Source organism: Apodemus sylvaticus, chromosome 7 (assembly GCF_947179515.1).
Source record: "Apodemus sylvaticus chromosome 7, mApoSyl1.1, whole genome shotgun sequence".
Taxonomy (NCBI): domain Eukaryota; kingdom Metazoa; phylum Chordata; class Mammalia; order Rodentia; family Muridae; genus Apodemus; species Apodemus sylvaticus.
In genome coordinates, this window is record NC_067478.1 from 84,595,122 (window position 1) to 84,616,763 (window position 21,642).

General features: G+C 40.0%; 1 protein-coding gene across 4 annotated transcripts in view; it reads right to left on the reverse strand.

Moving 5' to 3' along the window:
- Positions 1–1,973: 1,973 nt before the first annotated feature.
- The window catches only part of Ddx6 (DEAD-box helicase 6), a 37,134-nt gene continuing 17,465 nt past the window's right edge, over positions 1,974–21,642 (reverse strand). For all 4 annotated transcript variants that reach the window (XM_052188519.1, XM_052188518.1, XM_052188517.1 and 1 more), the window contains exons 5-14: positions 21,289–21,418; positions 20,225–20,371; positions 18,303–18,397; positions 16,556–16,678; positions 15,473–15,601; positions 14,530–14,646; positions 13,248–13,311; positions 9,740–9,841; positions 7,862–8,044; positions 1,974–6,167 (exon numbers count right to left, since the gene is read on the reverse strand). In XM_052188519.1, coding sequence (XP_052044479.1) covers positions 7,869–8,044; positions 9,740–9,841; positions 13,248–13,311; positions 14,530–14,646; positions 15,473–15,601; positions 16,556–16,678; positions 18,303–18,397; positions 20,225–20,371; positions 21,289–21,418 — 1,083 coding nt within the window. In that variant the 3' untranslated portion in view covers positions 1,974–6,167; positions 7,862–7,868. The remainder of the gene's footprint in view (positions 6,168–7,861; positions 8,045–9,739; positions 9,842–13,247; positions 13,312–14,529; positions 14,647–15,472; positions 15,602–16,555; positions 16,679–18,302; positions 18,398–20,224; positions 20,372–21,288; positions 21,419–21,642) is intronic.

Sequence of the window (21,642 nt, forward strand, 5' to 3'; positions counted from 1 at the left end):
CTGGGCTGTCAGCAGTGTAGCCTGCCCTCTAAAACTATCCCTTTTATCATACTGTGGGGACCCACCTTGTCACAGACATGTTCTTCCTTGTCCCGACAGTAGCTACAACCCAATTTTATTTGTCCAATCTTGACTGGCTACTGAATATGGTGTTAAAATGCCTGTGCATTCTTTAGCCCCACGTGGACAAGGGGCAGTCTGTTTCTAGTTTAATGGAGCCACTGAATCACCTGGTGGAGGTATTCCTCCAGTGAGAACCAAAACTTCTGGACCAACAAAGCTCGAAGCTGCCATAGAGCTTGAGCTAAGCGACACGTGATTTGTGGTAGGCAGCTCACAGACTTGGCCCCAATCTTGGAGATCTGCCTGCCTCTGATTCTGGAGTGCCAAGCTTAAAGGCCTGCACCACCACCATAGAATCTCATTTTCAGTCTGTTTCTATGTATTTATCAATCTAGAAACAAGAAACAGACAACTGGCTCTGGACAGGTTACTGTGACAGGCATAGGGGAATCTGTCAGCTGAGAAGCAGTGATGTCTGAGATGAGACGAAGCGCTAGAGGACTGCATTCTCTTCCATTTCTCTGAATCTGGGAGGTGGTGAGAGGGTTGGATGTCCCTGATAAATAGGTCTAAATGGAAGCTGGAGATCTGAAGTTAGCTTCGTTCATACAAGTCAGTCTATGGAGAAAGTGAGGAAGCACCTGAGAGGCAGGTACCCTAGACTTCAGGGAGGATGACAGTGTGGCCATGGGGATCCACTGCCCCAGCAATCTCAAGTGGTCCTGAGGTGGAGGATACAAACCCCTGCCTTCATTATGACCATGTAGCCACAAGAGCCAATTCTCAAGGTGGATATATATGTAAGGTGTCACTTTCACACATAAAACTGTGTTACCAACTGCTTTAAATCCTGAACTCAGTGCTAACTCCTGCTTTCCTAAGACAGCTCTGTTATACTCCGCATCGCCAAGTCTACCAAGATCAAAGGTTTTTGAGGGGAGGGAGAGAGATGGAGAGTGACAGGAGTCTTTTTGCCACAACCTCTAAAGCACTGTTTTATACTCCTTTCCCACAGAAAATTGGCAAATTGCTGGTGTGGTGGCACACTCCTGGAACCTGCGTGCTTCTGAAGAAGAGGCAGGGTAAGAGTTGAAGGCCAGTGTGGGCTGCATACAAAGCTTTCTCAAAATATAGCAGCAAAGCAGAACTGTGTGTCCGCTCTGGGACTCTGCCAATCCTACAAGGCGCTGGGCAGTCATCTTTTAGCTGGCCCCTCCACTTTTGTATACAGCATCACTGTGGCACGCCTTCCCACTGAGTTCACAACACTGGTTTGCTATTCACCTGTAGGTTGTGGCCCCTCTGGGTTGGAATGACCCTTCTACAGGGATTGTCTGAGGCCATAGGAAAACACAGGGATTTACAACTCATAACACTAGCAAAATTTTATTTATGAAGTGGCAGCTAAAGAGCTGCATTAAAGGGTCGCAGGGTTAGGGTTGAGTTATGATTGAAAGTTTACTTATGATCAGCTTACGGGTATTTATACCAGTGTGCTAAGGTTGGAAATGCAGACTGAGCTCTAACTAACGGCACTCTTCTGTTCCCCTCCACCCTCTTTCCACTTTCACTAGCAGATTCTGCTGCATCTGAGCAGATTCCTGGGGCAGGGCTGGCAAGGTCCTTCTTTGGAGTGTCTATTGATCTTTTCTTATTAAGATTTGGGAATATATACAGGTTTACACCTGACAATAACTCTGGGAGCTGATGTTTTAGAATCCCAACCAATCTTTGTTCTTCACCTCTGCAATGAAAACTGTGTATGCAGCAGGCAATCTAGGGTGGAAGACAGAATTCAAGTTTATTCAACTAGGCTCACAAAGTGGCTGGGCACACCACTTCATGCACAACAGTAACACATTCTCAGATTCCTAATGACAACCTGCGTTAAGAACATACATCCGAGACACTTGAAGTTCCAGTGGGCTTTTATTGAGATAAATTAACAAAAAGAAATAATCAAGATTTTCCCAACCATCTTTTCTGAACCATGTATAAACTCCTTAAAGACTTGGGTCCATAGACATGTACACACACTGTAACACATCCTAACAAAACAGACCTCCCACTGGAACATCTGCCAATTAAACAGAAAGCCAATTTTCCCTTTCCCAAATATTTTCAAATTTTTAAGTTCCTACTGTTCAAAGTGGAACTAGTCCCTTGTGACTAGGGACATTAGAATTTTCTTATTTTTACTAAACAAAAAATTGGTTTTTTTTTTTCTAATTTGTTTCAAAAAAGGGAAGTGACTTTGTATTCTCCAGGCACCCCTCCCCAAGAACCACTGGTTAAAATACAGCAGCCTGCATCTTACTAACCCAGGCCCACCCCTCCCTTGCCCTGCCCAGCTCTGTCTACTGGAGATTTAAATACACTTCTGTTGGTGTCTGTCAGCTGTGGAGGGGCAGATCCAGGCCAGGCTAGCTCCCTCTGACCTCATATCTGTTACAACCCTTGGACACTTAACTCTTTATTCCAAAGATGAGTTTTTACATTTAGAGAAGAAAATAGATTTGCTTTGGGAGTTTTAAAAAACTATCTTTATGAATATAAAGTAGAACTACAAACTCACCAAAGTCCACATAAATTCACCCAAAATCTGGCTTACTTCACCTCCTATGAGGCCAATAATTTTGCCTGACAAAGATATTTGGCAAGAAAATCATTCTACAGTAACAATTTTAAAGATACACAGAAAGTTGAAAAAAAAAAGTATCCAATTAAAATAACATGGCTTAATTCCCACAAACTTATTTCATCTTTTTGTTACTCATCTAAAGGTCAGGAGTGTGGCTAAAGGCAGTTTCCCATGAGGTTCTGAGCTTCCAAAGTGTTTCTAAATCCTTAGTGCAGACACCCTCCCTTTTGGGACACAGTACCCTCCCCTCCCACCCCTATTTAAAAAAAAACAAAAAAAAAAACCTAAAGCAAATGATCAGAATGAGATGTTTTGTTTCCACACTTCACTCAAAGCTCTGTGCTGTGCTCTGTTCTAACTGAGCACGATGGTGTCCAACACAAAGCAGGTGGCCAAGGAAAGATGCCCTCATCTCATTCTGAAAACACGAATGACAACCACCCACCCACCCCACCGCATTGGGCCAACCAATTGTTATGATGCTGGGACCCATTTGGAAATAATTTAGAACTACTTAGGTTTTCCTTTCCAGGAAAAACATTTTATGATAAATGTATTCCATTCCTAAGAAAGTTTCTTTCATGTTCAGAACATTAAGGGAGAGGAAAAAACAGGCCCTGAGGCAGCAAGGTGTGTAACAGTCTGTAACTTATTACACAACTATATGACCAGAGGCTAAAAGCATTGAGGTGGGTATTAAAAATAGGACATAGTTTTCATCCAAATGAACTACTGGAAAAAAAACCCAAAACATAACTATTACTTTAAAAATTACTGGAAAGAACTTGAAAGACAATTTCCAATAGTAGCAATATTCCTTATTAAGAGGGATTAAAAAGGAAAAACAGGAGGAAAAAAAAATCCCAGGCTTTGACCCGGTCAGTAGGGCATCTTCCCACTAACAGCTCAAGTGAGCTTAACACCACCCCACCACGGCCTCTCCAGACAGCGGTCTACGGGGTGCCCACTAGTCCAAGTGCCACAACTCAGCAGAGGCTGTACTTCAGAATACTCTCCATGTGGAGTCTGTGCTTTAAGAGGGACTCATAGGCATGCGGCACCTGGCAGAGCAGTCCATGGTTGGCAAGAGACTGCACTTTGTTGAATCACCCACATGCCCTCTGGCGAGATAGCAGATTACTTTTCTACTCCTTTCCTGCTGATGTTCTACTGGAGACCCCTTATCTCGCCAAAGGCAGGAAGGAGAGCTGCATCGGTACAAGGGCAAGATCTGTTGGTCAAGATAGATTTTTAAAGCGCCCACTCCCACCCTCCCTAAAAAAGTGACTTCCTTAATTTGGTTTATGTTTTGTAGCCAACACTGACTGGACTTGCCTTTGGGGTTTTGTACCGTGCAGCTCCTGCTACAGTTGTTACAGAGTCAGGGTTATATCTGATAAGGAGGCATCTGTAGGGTTTTGATCCCCAAGGAATTTGGGATAAGTCACAAATAGTTTTGCTTTAGAACTAGACAAAGTCAAGAAGCAACTCTGTAGCTGACTCCTTTATTCAGGTGAGTTAAGCACGGGAGCACACATGACACTCCTTGTCATGGTTTTAAGGTTTTCAAAGTGATGGCATATGAAAATCAATTTTTTTTTAAATTTTGTTTTTTGCTTTTTTTGTTCCCTAGATGCCTCCTGATCTAGTATACTGGGTTAAAAGGGAATTAAAAACATTTTTTAAAAAAAAGTTCACTGGTTTTGATTCATCTCACTCCTTTTGCCTGGAGATCAGGCCAAACATCAAGCATGTTGGGAGGGGCACAATTTAAAGCAACACTACCCACCTAAAGCATCTGCCAGCAATTTACAACGCAAAATGACAGCAACTCTTGCTGCAGCACGGAGAATGGCAGGCGGCTTTCTGCAGCATGGAAGTTAACAGCTCTCAGGGGTTGGTTGCCCATTCCTGCAAAAACGTATGTATCAAGGTGGGCGGAGGCCATTCACACACTACAGGGAGACCGCAGATAACTAAGGTCCACAACCTCCAGGCAGCTGAGGCTGCACTGGCTGGTACGGGCTGGTCCGCTGAAGTACAAATCCACGCCTCACACTCTGCTCTAAGACTGCACTGCGGACACGTCTCAAGCTCCAAGGAAGGTTAATCTTTGTTCCCCTTTGTAGAATTAACTTGGGAAGTTCCTCAAACGTTTAGGACAGGAGAGGCAAACCACAGAGTTTCTCAAAGCCCTCAAGGACCACAGCCTTGTGAAGCTCCCTTGCTGTCTGCTAAGACCGCTGCATGTGCATTACAAGAGCAGTGTGGTGGCTTCTGGGCCCTTTTCCAATGCAGGGCCTTCAGAGGTCTGCTTCCTACAGTTAGAAGCCAAAGCACTTTTTAGAATTTAGTGTTGCAGAAAACTGAGCCCCTCTCATCTTTAGCTGCTCCCATAATCACTCTAATCCCTTAATCCCAGCAACCTTCATCCAAAAAAAATAATATATATATGTATGTATATATATATATATTTATATATATATATATGAACCCAGAAAAAAACTTATTTACAAAGTTTATACAAGTATACACATCCAATTTTCTACGGGTCGCGCTCTGCCACAGAGGAAAGAGGGTCAAGGCTCCGACAAGTCTTTACACCGAGCGCCTCACTGCTCATGGAAGCGTGTGAGCCAGCGTAGTGTTCTGCTGTAGAGCACAGGGCTTGTCATATGGCTCCTGCAGTGAGAGGCTGCTCTTTCCTTTGGGAGCGACGATGGTGCGTCTACTCAGCCCAGAAGAAAATTTTACTTGGTATTGTTTTTTTTTTTTTTAAATACATGTATTTACAGTGTGGATGGACTGCAGTGTGGATCAACTCCTCCATACAAAGAAAAGGACAATGGCGCTGCCATCACCAGCCCACCTTCCGGCCCTGGGCGTGAGTACTGGTAGAACAGGAAGCGAGACTTCAACTTGAAACCAAAATGAAGAGGCAAAGAAATAAAAAGAAAATAGAACATGACTGTTGATTCCTTGGGCTGTGTGTAAAGATGATATTCTTAATGGTCTCGTAGCATAAGGCACTTCGCACAAATAAGTAATAAGCTCTTCAGGCTTAAAAAACGGATGAATAATCAGGGAGAAGTTGAAATGCAGTAGAGTCAGCTATTGGAGAATTGTAGACAGGTGCATGTGTTCAACAAAATTCTTCTCTTTTTTAGGGTTTCTCCCCTTTTCTTTTCCTCCTTCCTTGTCCCCTTTCCCCAGAAAACATTTTTAAAAACCAGCAGTTAGTGCAACAAATGTTCAGTCAGCACACAGTGCAAACAAGTGGGACAAAAAAGGTCTATTTCTTCTTTTCAGTTTTTCTTCACCAGTTAAAAAAAAGAAAAATGTCTGAGCTTTTATATAACTCTTCATAGTTCCAAAATAAAGATGAAAAAACCCACAAAGAGAAGAGCACCCCCCCAAAATGATGTGTCACAGATCCAAGGAGCCTTCTGTAGTTTGTCAAAGCCTATGGAAAAAGTTTAGAAATTTAAAATTAGTATCCATGAAAGCAATATCAAAAAGGAGACATGTTTTCACAAACCTCACACTGAACTCTCTCCAGCACTTTCTCGTGAAAGTGATGTATTAGTTACAGCGAAGATTTCTCTTGGATGCGGCAGCTTGTGCGTGGAGTCTAGTCTGTCTTGGTCGAACAAGGGCTACAGGCTGGCTCAGAAAAATCAACTAACCTATGACAGTTTCCCACATGCCCCAGGACAGAATGACATCTTCATGTTCTGACCTCAGGCAGTTGTCATTCACAACTAAGAGGCCACATGTGTGGCACATACATCTCTAATCCCAGCACTTGGAAAGTAGAAGCATGAACATTAGCTATTCAAGGCCATCCTGCAGTAGACGAACAGTCTGAAGGCACCACTGGCTGCCTAAGCCTCTCTTAAAAACAAATACATAAAAATAAAGTAAAAAAGTAGTATCACAGAGAAGCCTTTTGTGTTCTGAATAATAGGGCTATGTGGCCCTATTGACTTCAGGTTCTCAATTCAAAGTCCCCACAGAGTGCTGCGACTACAGGCACTCGCCCACACTGCACAGGGTTTGCGGATCCTCTGAAGCTACAGTAAAAGGCATTTACTGTAGGCACGCCTGGAGACTGAGTGGGGTATGATGCTCGGCCTTGGGTCAAATTCCTAGTATTTAAAAAAAAAAAAAAAGGTGTGGCCGAGCAGTGGTGGTGCACACCTTTAATCCCAGCACTCTGGGAGGCAGAGGCAGGCTGATTTCTGAGTTCGAGGCCAGCCTGGTCTGCAGAGTAAGTTCCAGGACAGCCAGGGCTACACAGAGAAGCCCTATCCCGAAAAACCAAACCAAACCAAACCAAACCAAACCAAATAAAATAAAAGTGCACTGTAACATGAAAATAATGCAACTTTCAAGCCCAATCAAGGGGTTTCTAAGAAACACTCCGAACCAGAAGACACTGCTCACTGTTGAGCCTAACCAGAGACATGGGTGCGATATGAGGACAGGGCATGTGAGAAACTAGAGGGGCATCTTCTTCCTTTCATTTTAGTTGAGAATTTCACAGTGTATCTGTGTGAAGGGGAATTTTAAAAACAGACATCTTTATAATGTGTTACATATTTGACAAGGTATTTACCTAACTTAATACACCCATACCAAAAAAAAATAATAAAAAAAATATATATATAGGTTAAAAGGGGGAGTAGGTGGCTAGAGAGATGGCTCAGTGGTTAAGAGCACCGACTGCTCTTCCAGAGGTCCTGAGTTCGATTCCCAGCAACCACATGGTGGCTCACAACCATCTGTAATGGGATCTGATGCCCCCTTCTGGTGTGTTTGAAGATAGCTACAATATACTTACATATAATAAGTCTTTAAAAAAAGGCGGGGAGGCAGGAAATATTTTTAAACTGAGCCTGCCAATGCCCTCCTGACTTTCATTATTCTGAGAGCCCAAGTCTGTGTTCTCTGTAACTCACATCACAGTGCTCAGGACGCGGTCTAAGGAGCAGCACATCTCTAACGACATGCTAGCCCTGTCCAAAAGATTCTTGGCTCTCATTCATATTTATGACACTGGGTGTGCGTAGCTGCTGTGATTACAAGAGGTTTGAGGAAGAGAATCTTATTTCTTTCCTAAATTTGAAGGTTCTGCTCAAGTTACTGGGTACATACGTGCTTGTTAAGGTTTCTCGTCTTCGGCAGGCTCGCTGTGGTATTCTGCCACATACAGGCTCTTGTCAATGTTGCTTGGGATGGGCTTGATCTCTGTCCCCAGCTGCTCCTCAATACTCTTCAGGTTGAAGCGATCATCATATGTGATCAAATTGATGGCTAAGCCAAGATGACCAAAGCGACCTAAAGAAAAAGATGTTTAATGAGTTTAAAATCTGCTAAAAAATTTAAGTGGTAAATAAAATGATTCAAAGTGAGAACAACATGTATGTACAAGTCTGTAATATGCTAAAATACACAGCAGTAATATATTCATTTGGTGGCATTCTGAATGGCACAAACATGATTGAACAAATCAGAAATTAAAACAACTTAAGGTCTTTCCCTTGACACACCAACTATACTCAACAGGCTTCTGGGCAACTACTCCCTAAATGATACAGTGTAACAACCACTTACAAAGTTAGCTTGCACTGTACAAGGTATTTTCAAGGTGTTGTAAATAAGTTGCTATGTGTGAGATACATACCAGTTACATGCTAATTCACATGCCCTTAAGAGCCTAAAATACCCAAACTTTGATGTTGGCAAGGGTCCTGGAAACTATTTCACATGAACCCGGAGGGACAGCTATACTTAATTTTCCAATCTTGAAATGACAAACTGGATGCTCATATGCAGACTGTCAAAATATAACAACACACACCCATACCACACCATCCAATCAATCCAGTCTTTTTTTTTCCTTTTTCTTTTTTTGTTTTTCGAGACAGGGTTTCTCTGTGTAGCCCTGGCTGTCCTCGAACTCAGAAATCCTCCTGCCTCTGCCTCCCAAGTCCTGGGATTAAAGGCGTGCACTACCACGGCCTGGCTCCATCCAGTCTTCTTGTATCTCACTCTCAGTATATAGTAATTACTTTAAGCCCTTTCTTCTCTTCTTTCTTCTCGTGAGATACTATGTGACTTAACTTTTTTATGAACAAGGTGCAGTTACAAGTGCTTTTATGCCACCTGATGTGGGTGCTGAAAATTAAACAGAGAGCTTTACGGGCTCCTTGATAGCAAATCCATTTAGCCCACCCCCCACCAACTATAATCACGATCCTCCTGCCTCAATCTCTCAAGCACAGGGATTACAGGATGTGTGCCACCATTCCCAGCTTACTTTTACTCTTCCCCCCACCCCCGAAATTGGGTCTCGATCATGTTTTTTGAGGCTGGCCTCAAAATCAGTTTGTAACCCCAGATGCCCCTCCCCTTTAAAGATTCATTTATTTTATGTATATGAGTACACTGTAGATGTCTTCAGACAAACACCAGTAGAGGGCATCAGATCCCATGCAGATGGTTGTGAGCCACCATGTGGTTGCTGGGAACTGAACTCAGGACCTCTGGAAGAGCAATCAGTGCTCTCCATCCCCCCAGCTGGCCTCTTAACACACAGATGTATAGATGTCACCTGCCTCCTCTTCCTAAGTGTACCACATCCAGCCAGCCTACCTTTAAAAACATTTTTAAAAAAATTTTTATGATACGTATGTGTGTGTGTTGACAGTTGGCTCTTTCTTGTTCCATAAGTACCAGAATTGTATTGAGGTGCTCTGTTGGGCTTAACTCTAATAAATAGCACAAAGACTTGGGAGACTGAGGCAGGTACATTTTAAGTTCCGGTATAGCCTGGGCTTTCTATGTACATAGCCAGACCGTCTCTAAATACAAATGATTAATTTAAAAAAAAATTAGTTTTTCATATCAAACAACTAAATTGCTGTTCACTTCACTGCTCTCATAGCTATTATATTTTATTTCACAAAGAAAAACTTAGGATTGTATTTCTCATCAAGCAATGTCTGCTAGGCTATCCCCATTCTTACTCACCTGATCTTCCAATACGATGAAGATAGGTCTCTGCCAGCTTTGGAAAGTCAAAGTTTATTACCACATTCACAGCTTGTATATCAATACCTCGGGTAAACAGATCTTAAAAGGAAAAAAAAAGTAATGATTTTCATTATTGAAAGGTAATTCACTAATTATGCTTTTAGAAGTCCTTCATCCACTTATGATAAATAATTTACAACTCATCTGAAGTAAACTAATAGGCAAAGTCCCTCAAACTCACAACAGGGTCCTAACCAGGCTCCCTTCCTTTCTCAGAATACCCTTCCTAAATCATTCAAACATTGGCTTTTCTTTGTTTGAGATGGGGCTCTCTGGTGGTCCAAGCAAGTCTTGAACCCATGTTCCTCTGCCAAACTCCCAAATGTTAGGATTACACTGCCACACTATGTTAGACCTTTACAGACCATTTTAAACCTAAGTCTTCAAACTTGAAATCTTTTTTTCTCTGCATCTCAAACTTACCCAGTCCATAAAGCCAGTTACTACCACCGTCTCTTCTGAGACCACTTGACAGCTATTACTTTTCTATTCTAATAGCCACTGGGATAACAACAAACAAACATTTCACATTTTCACTCCCTTGCCAAGCACGCTCAGCCTTCTTTAATCCAGGCCACTTTAGTTTGGGCTGGCCTTCTTGCTGGCAGAGCAGGTGGGTCTTGAACCTGAAATGACCTTCCTGCCCCTACCCCAAGTGCTTGTTGATTGCACAACACCCAGCACCAACTAGTTTTGTTGTTGTTGTCTTTTGTACTTTCATCTTTAATGCCCATCCCTGTGTACCGTATGGAAGGCTGAATCTGAGAAGGCAGTCAGCACTTTTCATCGAGATTACACGCTGTGCAAGCTTAGTCTTAATACCAACTTTCTAGTTAACTTGTCACTCCTTTTTTTTTTTAAAATAAAGATTTATTATATGTAAGCACACCGTAGCCGTCCTCACACACACCAGAAGAGGGCTTCAGATCTCATTATGGATGGTTGTGAGCCACCATGTGGTTGCTGGGATCCGAACTCGGAACCTTTGGGAGAGCAGTCAGTGCTCTTAACCCCTGAGCCATCTCTCCAGCCCCAACTTGTCACTCCTTGAAGGAGGCGTGGCATTTTATTATTCATTGCTTTGCTTTTTTAAGACAAGGACTCAGTCTGTAGCACAGGCTAGTCTCAAACTGCGTCAGTCACCCTAACAGGTAGGATTTTATATACCGAAGATATTTATACAATCCACATATACATTAAGAATCTTGACTGAGTGCAGTGCATAAAACCCTAACCCTAGGCAATCCTAGGATTACAGCATCAAGTAAACCTTGGCATATTGGTACACCCACAATCATCTTAGGAGAAGAAGCAGCAGGTCATCCTGAGCTGAACTTCAGACTATCCTGGGTTGAGACTCAATAAATAAATAAAACCAATTAATCAGTATAGTAATACGTATCACTGTACAAGTACTATAACTACTATCAATGTCTTTCTTTTTCTTTTAATGGCAGGATTGAATTCACAGCTCCTAAGCACCAACTTTTTATTTAAAGTTGAAAACTGGAGGGGGGGGGCAGGTGCCTGTAAGCAACAGTCTCAATTTTCTTATGAATATTCAATTTGTCTAACAACTTTACTTTCACTAGTAAGCTATTTTATAGGTTTCCCAAATGTAGGAAAAAAAATATAATAGACACATCTATATATCTCAATACAACTTAAAAAAAAGCTAACCACTCAATAATAGGGCTGCTTCCATAAACCCTGCAGAGATCATACCAGCTAGCACAACGAAGATGACACAGGTAAAGGAAAATGTCACGGGCCCTATCTCTACACAAAGGACTACAGCAGTCAACAGCTGCTGAGAGGAGAACCTCTTTAGAGCTGAGGCCCTAGTCGTAACTGGTTGATCCTAAATGCATACTTTTATACAGGTATTCTAAGCAAAAAAGATTGTGTCCACATGTGTGCACATCCATGTACAACAAACCAGCAATAAGTCCAGATGATGAGGTCATGAATAAGAGAGGGCACAAGGAGGAATGGAAAGGATACAAATACAACATATTTAAGAGTGTAATTCTCAAATTCATACTGGAGAAGAAAAAAAGCACTCTGTATGTGCTCTATGTAATATGATTATAATGGACAAGTGGTTTTTTTTTTTTGTATCAACTATCTAATTTTCAAAACAACAAATTTAACAAAAAACAAAAACTAAAAAGCTCTAGTAATTTATTTTCTACTACCTAGAATGTAAGTAGTTAAGAAAACTAGAAGCATGCAAGTTATTTTTATAGTCATTTCCTGATTACTAGAATAACCACATTTAATATGCCACATATCTGGCAGCAGTAACAAGTATTGATTTATGTGCATTTTCACAAAAATCCTGACTCAAATATTTTACAATAGATGGCTATAGAGATGGCTCAATGGTTACGAGTACTTGCTGCTCTTTCCAGAAGATGTGTGAGTTCAGTCTCCAGCACCCATATCAACAGGCTCACAACTGCCTTATAGTTCCAGTTCCAAGGGATACAATGCCCTCTTCTGGCCTCTGCAGGCACCTGTTGTGCATGTGTGGTATTCACAGACATAGATACAGACACACACACAAACTAAAATAAACCTTTAAAAAATTATGTATTATGTATATAATGGTGCTAAGTGTGGTGGTGCACACCTCTAATCTCAGCACTTAAACGGCAAAGGCCAGCTAATAAAGAAGTGAGTTCAAGACCAGTCTGGTCCACAGATCCAATTTCTAGGCCAGTAAGAGCTAAAAGTAACATCCTGTCTCAAAAAAGGCCAAAACAAAACAAAAACTAGCCAAATAACCAACCAACCAAAACTTCTAAAATAAAATTTTCATCTGAATGATTGTATAAGTACATGCATATGTGAAAATTCACATGAAAATAAAGATGAGCACATTTACCAATGTATACATCTGAGTTCAAACTCCAAGTTCTTCTAATCCCTCAAAGGGTTCTTCTCCTCACACTAAGATTACATTCCAGGTATACAGCTTGGAAGGCACTCATTCTATTAGTGAATGAATGGTATTTGTCCTCACCCTCTCTACCCAGGTTTATTTTTCTGTAGTAATGGAACAATCAAAGATTAGAAAATCTTGGCCTAGGGTACAGACTAGTTTGATTCTGGGGGAAAAAACATAAAGACACAACTTCTAAAATTATTTTTTTAGGGAAGTTTTGTGTCTGCTTGCTTTGTAGGTTAGAACTGTTCAGAAAGCACATAAATGCAAAACCTATTTTAAAGCAACATGTGCAGCATAAGCATCAGGAGGTACCCAACATCAGAAACTAAGTAACCCTGCTTCTCAATCTAGGATCTAAACAGCATGCATTCTTATCTTCGGAAGCTTTCAAAGTGGAGCAGAGTATAAGGAGCTGTTACAGGCTTCATGATGTGACAGAAAAATCCAGCCAATAAAGAAAACAGCGGGCCCAAGAAATACAAAAACACTTACCAGTGCAAACAAGATTGCGGCATAAGCCATTTCGGAAATCATGAAAGACACGATTTCGATGTTCCTGGGGGTAGGGTGGGGGAGAGATATAAACTATTGAGTAAAATTTATAGACAACTCAAAATTTTCATCATGGTTTCTCCTACCTAATCAGTTCTTCAATCCCAAATCTGTTTATACAAATATCTGTTTCTGTAGCAGTCAAAAGCTGTATCACTAACAATGCCTATATAATACACTTCATTCCATCATGCAAGCATTGTATCACCACAAGACAAGGACAGGCATAATAAGACATGCTGGGATCACAGTCATGTAACATTTATGACAAATATATTGTCATATTTATTCTATTTTATTATCCTAATAAACTTTTATACCAGATCTAAATGCATAAACTGTATCAGCAAACATGCACATACAGTCTGGTACTGTCTATGATTTTACGTATCCAATATGGGATCTTAGAACTCTCCTTTGTAAGGAGGAGTTACTGTATATAATCTAGAGCAGTGATTTCTGTAAAAAAAAAAAACAAAAAACAAAAAACCAACATGCTTGCACTGGTCTTCTCCAAAAAAGGAGTCACTAGCCTCAGGGATTTGACTGAGGATAAAACCTTCAATTGTATTTGCTTTTACCTAATTTAAATAATTACCCAAGCAACAATGTCTCCTGGGTCCTTCCCCTCCCCCTCCCCCACCCCCACCAGATTTCATGCCACTCAGGCTGATTTCAAACTTAGTATGGAGCAGAGAATGACTTTGAACTCTTCATTTACTCTAAGTGCTAGGACTTTAGGAACAGACCAAGAGATCTGGCATTTTTTTCTTTCTTTCATTTTTTTTTTTAATAGATTTAGACACTGTAGCTGTCTTCAGACACACTCCAGAAGAGTGTTATCAGATCCTATTACAGATGGTTGTGAGCCACCATGTAGTTGGTGGGAATTGAACTCAGGACCTCTGGAAGAGCAGTCAATGCTCTTAACCACTGAACCATCTCTCCAGGCCCTGAGATCTGACATTTCTATACTTCTAGTGAAGGGGGTCTTTGTCCACTAAAGAATAGCCCATTCATTTGTTCTTTTCCTGGAGCCAGAGACTGCAACTCAGGACACTGCTCTACCACTAACTAATACAACAGTAACTGCTCTAAGACAACAGTTTACTCTCACACACAAGGTATTTATAAAACATTATAACAAAAGAAAATGTAACAAATACTTAGGAAAGATTTTTTTTTTTATTAAATCTACACAAGTTCTGGACATTATACTTACCTGCCTCATTTTAGCATGGATATAGAAGCAAGAGTAACCCAGCTGAGAAATCTTCTTGGCCAGTAACTCAACTCTCTGAGAAGAGTTGCAGAAAATGATCGACTGGTTTATCTGAAGCTAAGCACAAAAGAGAAATAGAAAAAGACAAAAACATTTGTTTTGCCAATCATGAAAATATTTAACCAAAACTTTCAGATGAAATTGTGCACTCATATGCATACAATCCTACGCATATACAGACTCATTAAAATAAAAAACAAATAAGTAAAAAGAATCATGTTTCTAGGGAAAAATGACAAGTTAAATACTTGTGAGCCTCTGGTGACATTTCACAAATAGGCAAACATGTAAATTTATGTGTTTTCTTTAAGCATGTCTTATTTAATATGTCTGTAGTCCTAAACCAATATAACCCATATCTGCAAAAAGCTTATCCAATACACATTTTCATTGTATAGTACACATCAGTCTTCTTGTGCTCAAGCATGTCAGCAACAATGTAGAGGCCATTTTAGAACGAAATGAACAGCACCAAAACTTAAAAAACAATGGTTCAAAGACTGCAAGAGGAATGCGTATTTATAGCTAAAACAAGAAAGCAGAAGAATGTCCTCTTCTTGGACTTTAGCTGAGATCAATTTTTTTTTTGGCGACAATGTACATGTCTACAAAATGTCCAAAACACCTTCAGTACTAATTTGGGGATCATCAATAAATTTTAGAAATTAGTATTCACAAAGCAGGATGAACTGTAATTATGGTAGATTTAACAATATAAGTAAAGCACCTGTGTCAATCAATTTCAACTTTAAGCCAATCAAAGCTACCTTTTACAAAACAGTAAGATTTTTTACAGTGAAAATAAAGGGGAAAATAATCTAGTTGTCCAACTTGCTAGGAATTAGTAAAAGACAGGACTCAGCACAAAAAGCCCACTACTTACCCTGGAAAAAAGTGTATTGAGGCAGTGCACTTTTTGGCGCTCCGTAACATATGCGTAGTACTGGGTTACTCCTTTCAGAGTTAGTTCCTCCATCAGGTTTATCTCATAGGGTTTTTGCAGATGGGAATTCTGGAGTGGGAGGGAGGAGAGGCTTAAGTAAAGACTGGGCTTCTCCTTTAAATTTAAAGACTTTCAGGCATATGCTAAGGCAAGAGCTTTACCCTGAGCTCCTATTACTTGCCCTAACTTTATACCTTTTGGTCTCTTGCTCTAAGGAATGCATCTCTTTTCAAAAACAAGTATTCATAAAGTAAATAAGTTATTCTAAAATGGTAGACCTCAGATTCAAACATAGCTCACAGAGATGGGCTATAACCAACTTACAATGGGATATGTCACCTTGGCACAAAAGAGTCAAAACCAAAACAAAACAAAACAAAATCACAACTCCTCTCATTTTGAAACAGGGTCTCATGGCCAGCCAGTATTACACATAGAAACTGTCTCCCAAAAATCAAAACCAAGAAAAAAAAAGAAAAACCAACCAACCAATGGACAGGTAGACAGATGGCATGGAACTCATGGAAATCAGGCTAGCCTCAGAACAAATGGTTAATTTAAAAAAAAAGTGCACATACATTTTTTTAAAAAGGAATTATTTATATGATTACACCATAGCTGTCTTCAGACACCAAAAGAGGGCAGCGGATGCCACCAGGAGCTTGCTGGGAATTGAACTCAGGGCCTCTGGAAGAGCAGCCAGTGCTCTTAATCACTGCATCTCTCCAGCCCCACATACAAACTTTTAATCCTAGTACTTGGGAGGCAGAATCAGGAGACCTCTGTGAGTTTGAAGTTAACATACTAGCCAGGGCTACATAGTGAGACACTGCCTCAAAAACAAAACAACAACAAAAAAATCATAAATCCATGCACAAATATTTTCTGATATTTAAAAAAAACATATCCAAAAACCTGAAGTAACATAAAGCATATATATTCTGATATACAATGTAATTACAGGTAAAAGCATGCTCATGGTACCATGATGACACGGATTCCAAGTACAGATTTAATACTCACCATAAACTTTTGTACACTAAGAGGGAAAGTAGCGGAATATAGTAAAATTTGCCTATTTTTAGGTAGTGTGAGAATAATGTCCTCCATTATCTGCACAAAATCCTGTGACAACAACTTATCTGCCTGTAATACAAAGAAAAGGAATTTTAAAAAAGAGTAAGACATTAAAAGTTTCGGATAGCAATATAAACAAAGGTCAGAGCACAATCCACACAGGCTGCTCCTGCCTATGAACATAAGACTCTAATACATGTGATGTCCCAGGTTACCAAGACAAACCCTAAGCAGTGCAGAAGAGGAAGGAGCCTAGCATGGTAGCACAGGCCTGTAAGCTCAGCACCCGAGTGGAAGAACTGGGAGAGAAGTGATAAGAATTTAAGGTCAGCCTGGGCTACATCATGAATCTGTCTTGAAGCAGAGGCTATCACCCCTACAGAGAAAAATATGTAGACTGCCAACATCCTTCTTCTTTGACAGAATTTAAATGTGATTCCCATTAAAGAGATAATAGAGTATATTGGTCAAAAACATATTTTGGGCTGGATATGGTTGGCATAAACCTTACTCTCAGATAGTAGAAGAAACAGGACGGTAAATTCAAGGCCATTGGACTGGAGAGATGGCTCAGCGGTTAAGAGCACTGACTGCTCTTCTGAAGGTCCTGAGTTCAAATCCCAGCAACCACATGGTGGCTCACAACCGTCTGTAACAAGATCTGATGCCCTCTTCTGGAGTGTCTGAAGACAGCTACAGAGTACTTATATATAATAAGTAAGTACATCTTTAAAAAAAAAAAAAATTCAAGGCCATTTGGGCTAAAGTGTTTTACTCATTCGCTGCACTAGGTGACCTTCAGGCATGTTTCAATGTCCTCAACTAGGAACACAGCTATCCACATGCCCATAACAACATTCTAAGACACCTATATTTTATCAGACTAAAAATCATGTTATGTATTCAATGTGACATAATATTTAGTGTTATTCCTCATTATTCAAAGGCCAGAAACTAGAAATCTACAACCAAACAGAACAGGAAAGTAGCTGTACACCAAAACACTAAAACTGTCAGGCTAAGCATAAAGCACTGCTACAGTCCAGACAGAGACAAGTAGTTTGTTTGTTTGTTTATTATTATTACTACTACTACTATTGGTTTTTTTTGTTTTGTTCTGTTTTTTTGTTTTGTTTTTCGAGACAGGGTTTCTCTATATAGTCCTGGCTGTCCTGGAACTCACTCTGTAGACCAGTCTGGCCTCGAACTCAGAGATCTGCCTGCCTCTGCCTCCCATAGTGCTGGGATTACAGGTGTGCTCCACTGCCTGGCTTGTTTGTTTATTTTTAAGACAGAGTTTCACTGTGTGGTTCTGATTAGCCTGAAATTTACTGTGTAGCCCTCAAACTCAATACAGACATCTGGCTCTACCTCTCAGGTAAAACATTTGGCTTCAGTTGGGTAATTTCTTAAAAGGAATTCATATTAGGTTATAACCTAAAGACATAACAAATTTCATAGACACAAAAGAATAAAACAATATAAATAAGCAGATGCAAAAAAAAAAGGGGGGGGTAAGAGCTATCCCTTACATTCTTTTAAAATGTAACATTGAAAAGAAAAGACTTAAAATGAACTTGGCTTAGTTATTTGGTATTATATACATCCAGGACAGGGTTTGCTTTATTCACTGAAAGTTGTAAGCAAAGCTCAGAAGAGTACTGAAAATCCCTTTTAAATGAAGAAACCTTACCTCATCCAACACTATCATCTGGACATGATCAACCTTTGCTACTCCTTTCTTGATAAGATCCAGGATTCTGCCAGGGGTAGCAATCACCACATGCACTACAAAGATTTGCAGGAAAAAAAAATTCAGAAAATATATACATTCTTGTTAATTTTATCTAGGATGAAAAAAAAAACCCTTGTAATTTTATAATATGTATTTAACATCATAAATACTGTTTATAGAGATACGAACTAATCCCAAAAGGTACAAAGCTGTATTTTGGGCTGTGTATATATTTCCATCTCTTCTCACAGATAGACAACACTTGTTTCATCTCTTCAATGAGTGGGCGGGCTAGTTTCCCAAATCACTATTTCCAACTAAGGGCACACAACTTTTATCTTATGACAATCTGCAAGAAATAACAACCAGAATCAGGATTTCTCAAACAAAAGACGTGTCTTCAATCTGGGCAATGCTGCTCAGACTGTTTTAAGGGGGAGAAAAAAGACTGATTACTAAAAACAAAACTGTATGAGTTAAAAAATATAGTCAAGTAACCAAATACTAATCCATGCTAACACTCTGGGTAAAGTCTGGCTCTTGCTATTTTGTTACTGTTCTTTACTCAGCATTATGCCAGGAACAGCAGCCCTTGATGAATCTTTACTGACTGTGAAATTCCATTCAGATTCACTGCATCTAGCCAATCTCCTGAAATATCTAAATTTATCTTCCTTTTCTTACAAACCACACCAGAGTAAACAACTTTGTGTATATATACAATTTTATAGTTATCAAAGTATTTGAAAATGTAAGTTTACAACCTGAAATATACTGTCATGTATTTTGTATACTCATGTTAAAAAACAGCCTACTTTCCACAAATGTCATTACTCATAACTAATACATTTTAGCCTTGAAATTAGAACAGTTAATATAAATATGGGTTTGAACTACTTTGAACTACATTAAACAATACTAAGAAATAATTAATCCCAGCATTCCAGAGGCAGAGGCAGGCAGATCTCTGTGAATTCCAGGCTTGAGAACAGCCTGGTCTACATAGAGAGACCCTGTCAAGAAAACAAAAACTAAAAATACTAATAAGGCTGAATAACCCTTTATTTTTTCTCTTGAAAGAAAGAAATAGTTGATTTTACTCTTCATTTTTTACCACAGTGTTTCTGTTCATTGATTGCTTGTTTTGTTAGAACAGGGCTATCACCGGCTACTGGCTGGCCTTGACTCCTTACGTAGGTGAAAACAACCTTCAACTTCTGAACCTCCTGCTTTCACTTCCGCAGTGCTGGAATTACAGGGGAGTGTCACTGACTGCAATGCTTGGTGAGGGAATAATCGAGGCTTTGTTTTGTATGTGCTATGCATGCAATTTGCCTCCTAATCCACCCTCAGTCCTTAGTTAATTATTAAAAATTACATATTTTAGTGCCAGACAGTGGTAGCACATGCTTTTTATCCCAGCAGTAGGGAGACAGAGAGATCTCTGAATCTTTTTTTTTTTTTTTAAACAGAGCTGAGGACCGAACCTAGGGCCTTGCTAGGGCCTTGCGGAGCTAAATCCCCAACCCCAGAGATCTCTGAATTTGAAGCCAGCCTGGTTCACAAAGCAAGTAAAAAGAGAGCCAGGGCTACACAGAGAAACACTGTTTCAAAAAACAAAACAAACCAAAAAACCCAACCAAGTTTTGTTATGTTGTAAAAGGAAATCCTTAGAGACTGAGATGGCTTAGTGGTTAAGAGCTCATATTGCTCCTTTAGAGAATTCAAGACCTCTAGCATCCGGGAATCCAATGCAGCCCCCATAGGCACCTGCACACACGTGTGCATAACACACCCCACCTCCACATAATTACAAGTAAGTCTGAAAAATGAGACATTTGCAGCTACAATGACCCTCTGCTGCCTTTATCGTCTCCTACCTGTGTCATCAAGCCTCATTATGTCATCCCGTAGATTGGTTCCTCCAGTGGTAGCCATCACTTTGGCCCCTCCCATGTGTTTGCTGACCTGGATGCAAATTTGACTGACCTGTAGAGCAAGTTCTCTAGTGGGAACAATCACCATTGCTAGAAAATATCAAAGAACAAAGGAGGGGGAGGGGAGAACATGCCATCTTTTAGAAATTTAAGAAGCTGTAAAAATAGTTTTACTGAGGCAGTATGTCTAAACACACAGGCATAACACAGACATTAATATAACACAGTCTTAAAAACTACATTTGTTTGACAGAAGAGAGTCACTAATCTAAGTAGTAAGTGCATACTGCTCAGGTTCTACTCACATCAGTAAGAGGAGAGAGAATTATAAATTGAAAGTTGGAAAATTTAAGAAAAGCTTTAGTGGTGAAATCTTAATTCTATGAAGTGACTCCAGATACAGCTACAGACATTTGCTTCTTTTCTACTGTCTGAGCTCTGAAAATTTGATAAATTCAAGCCTTTATAAACAGAAGCATTTTACTGTTTCTACAATGAGCTCTGCTTACATAGCTCCCACAAGGGAACTCATTTACATAGGCCATAAGCAATGACTCAATAACCTCTCACCAGTTTGGTTTTCCTTACTTTGCTTATCTTACATGAACATTTTTTCAACTGTTTATCCATCATAAAAAAAAGAAGTATTCTGGGGCGGAAGAGATGGATCAGCGGTTAAGAGCACTGAGTGCTCTTACAAAGGACCTGAATTCAAATCCCAGCAACCACATGGTGACTCACAACCATCAGTAATGGGATCAGATGCCCTCTTCTAGAGTGTCTGGAGACAGCTAACGTGTGCCTTACATATAATAAGTAAATAAATCTTAAAAGAAAAAAAGTACTCTGAAGATGGGAAATTCCCCTTAAAAGTTGGGAATAATTTTTAGATACTTAAGCCAAATATAGTAAGAAGAGACTAGACTATATGAATTCTGACCAAGACTAAAACCTTCAAAGCTCCAAGTACAGACAGCGCCCCCCTCCCCCTCCCTTATTCAGCTAACCTTGAATATTGTCCTTCTTCAGGTCCAGCCGTTCAAGTAAGGGGATGAGGTAGGCACCGCTTTTGCCTGTTCCATTTTTTGCTCTAGCTAAGATATCCCTACCAGATAAAGCAATGGGAATGCTCTCCTCCTAAAAGACAAGGTAATGCAAAAATTACTTGTGAATAAAAAAATTACCAGATTCTTCTCTAAGTTACACTGAAGAACACCCCTTGTATTTGTATCTTGCACAAATGGCGAAGACCCAAGTGGATCAGCAGGACCACTGAGCATTAACACCATTTTGAACCAAAAGTTTGCTAAAACTGTTAACAGAAAAATGTGAGCAGAATCCCAGCATAACATAAAGGGTAG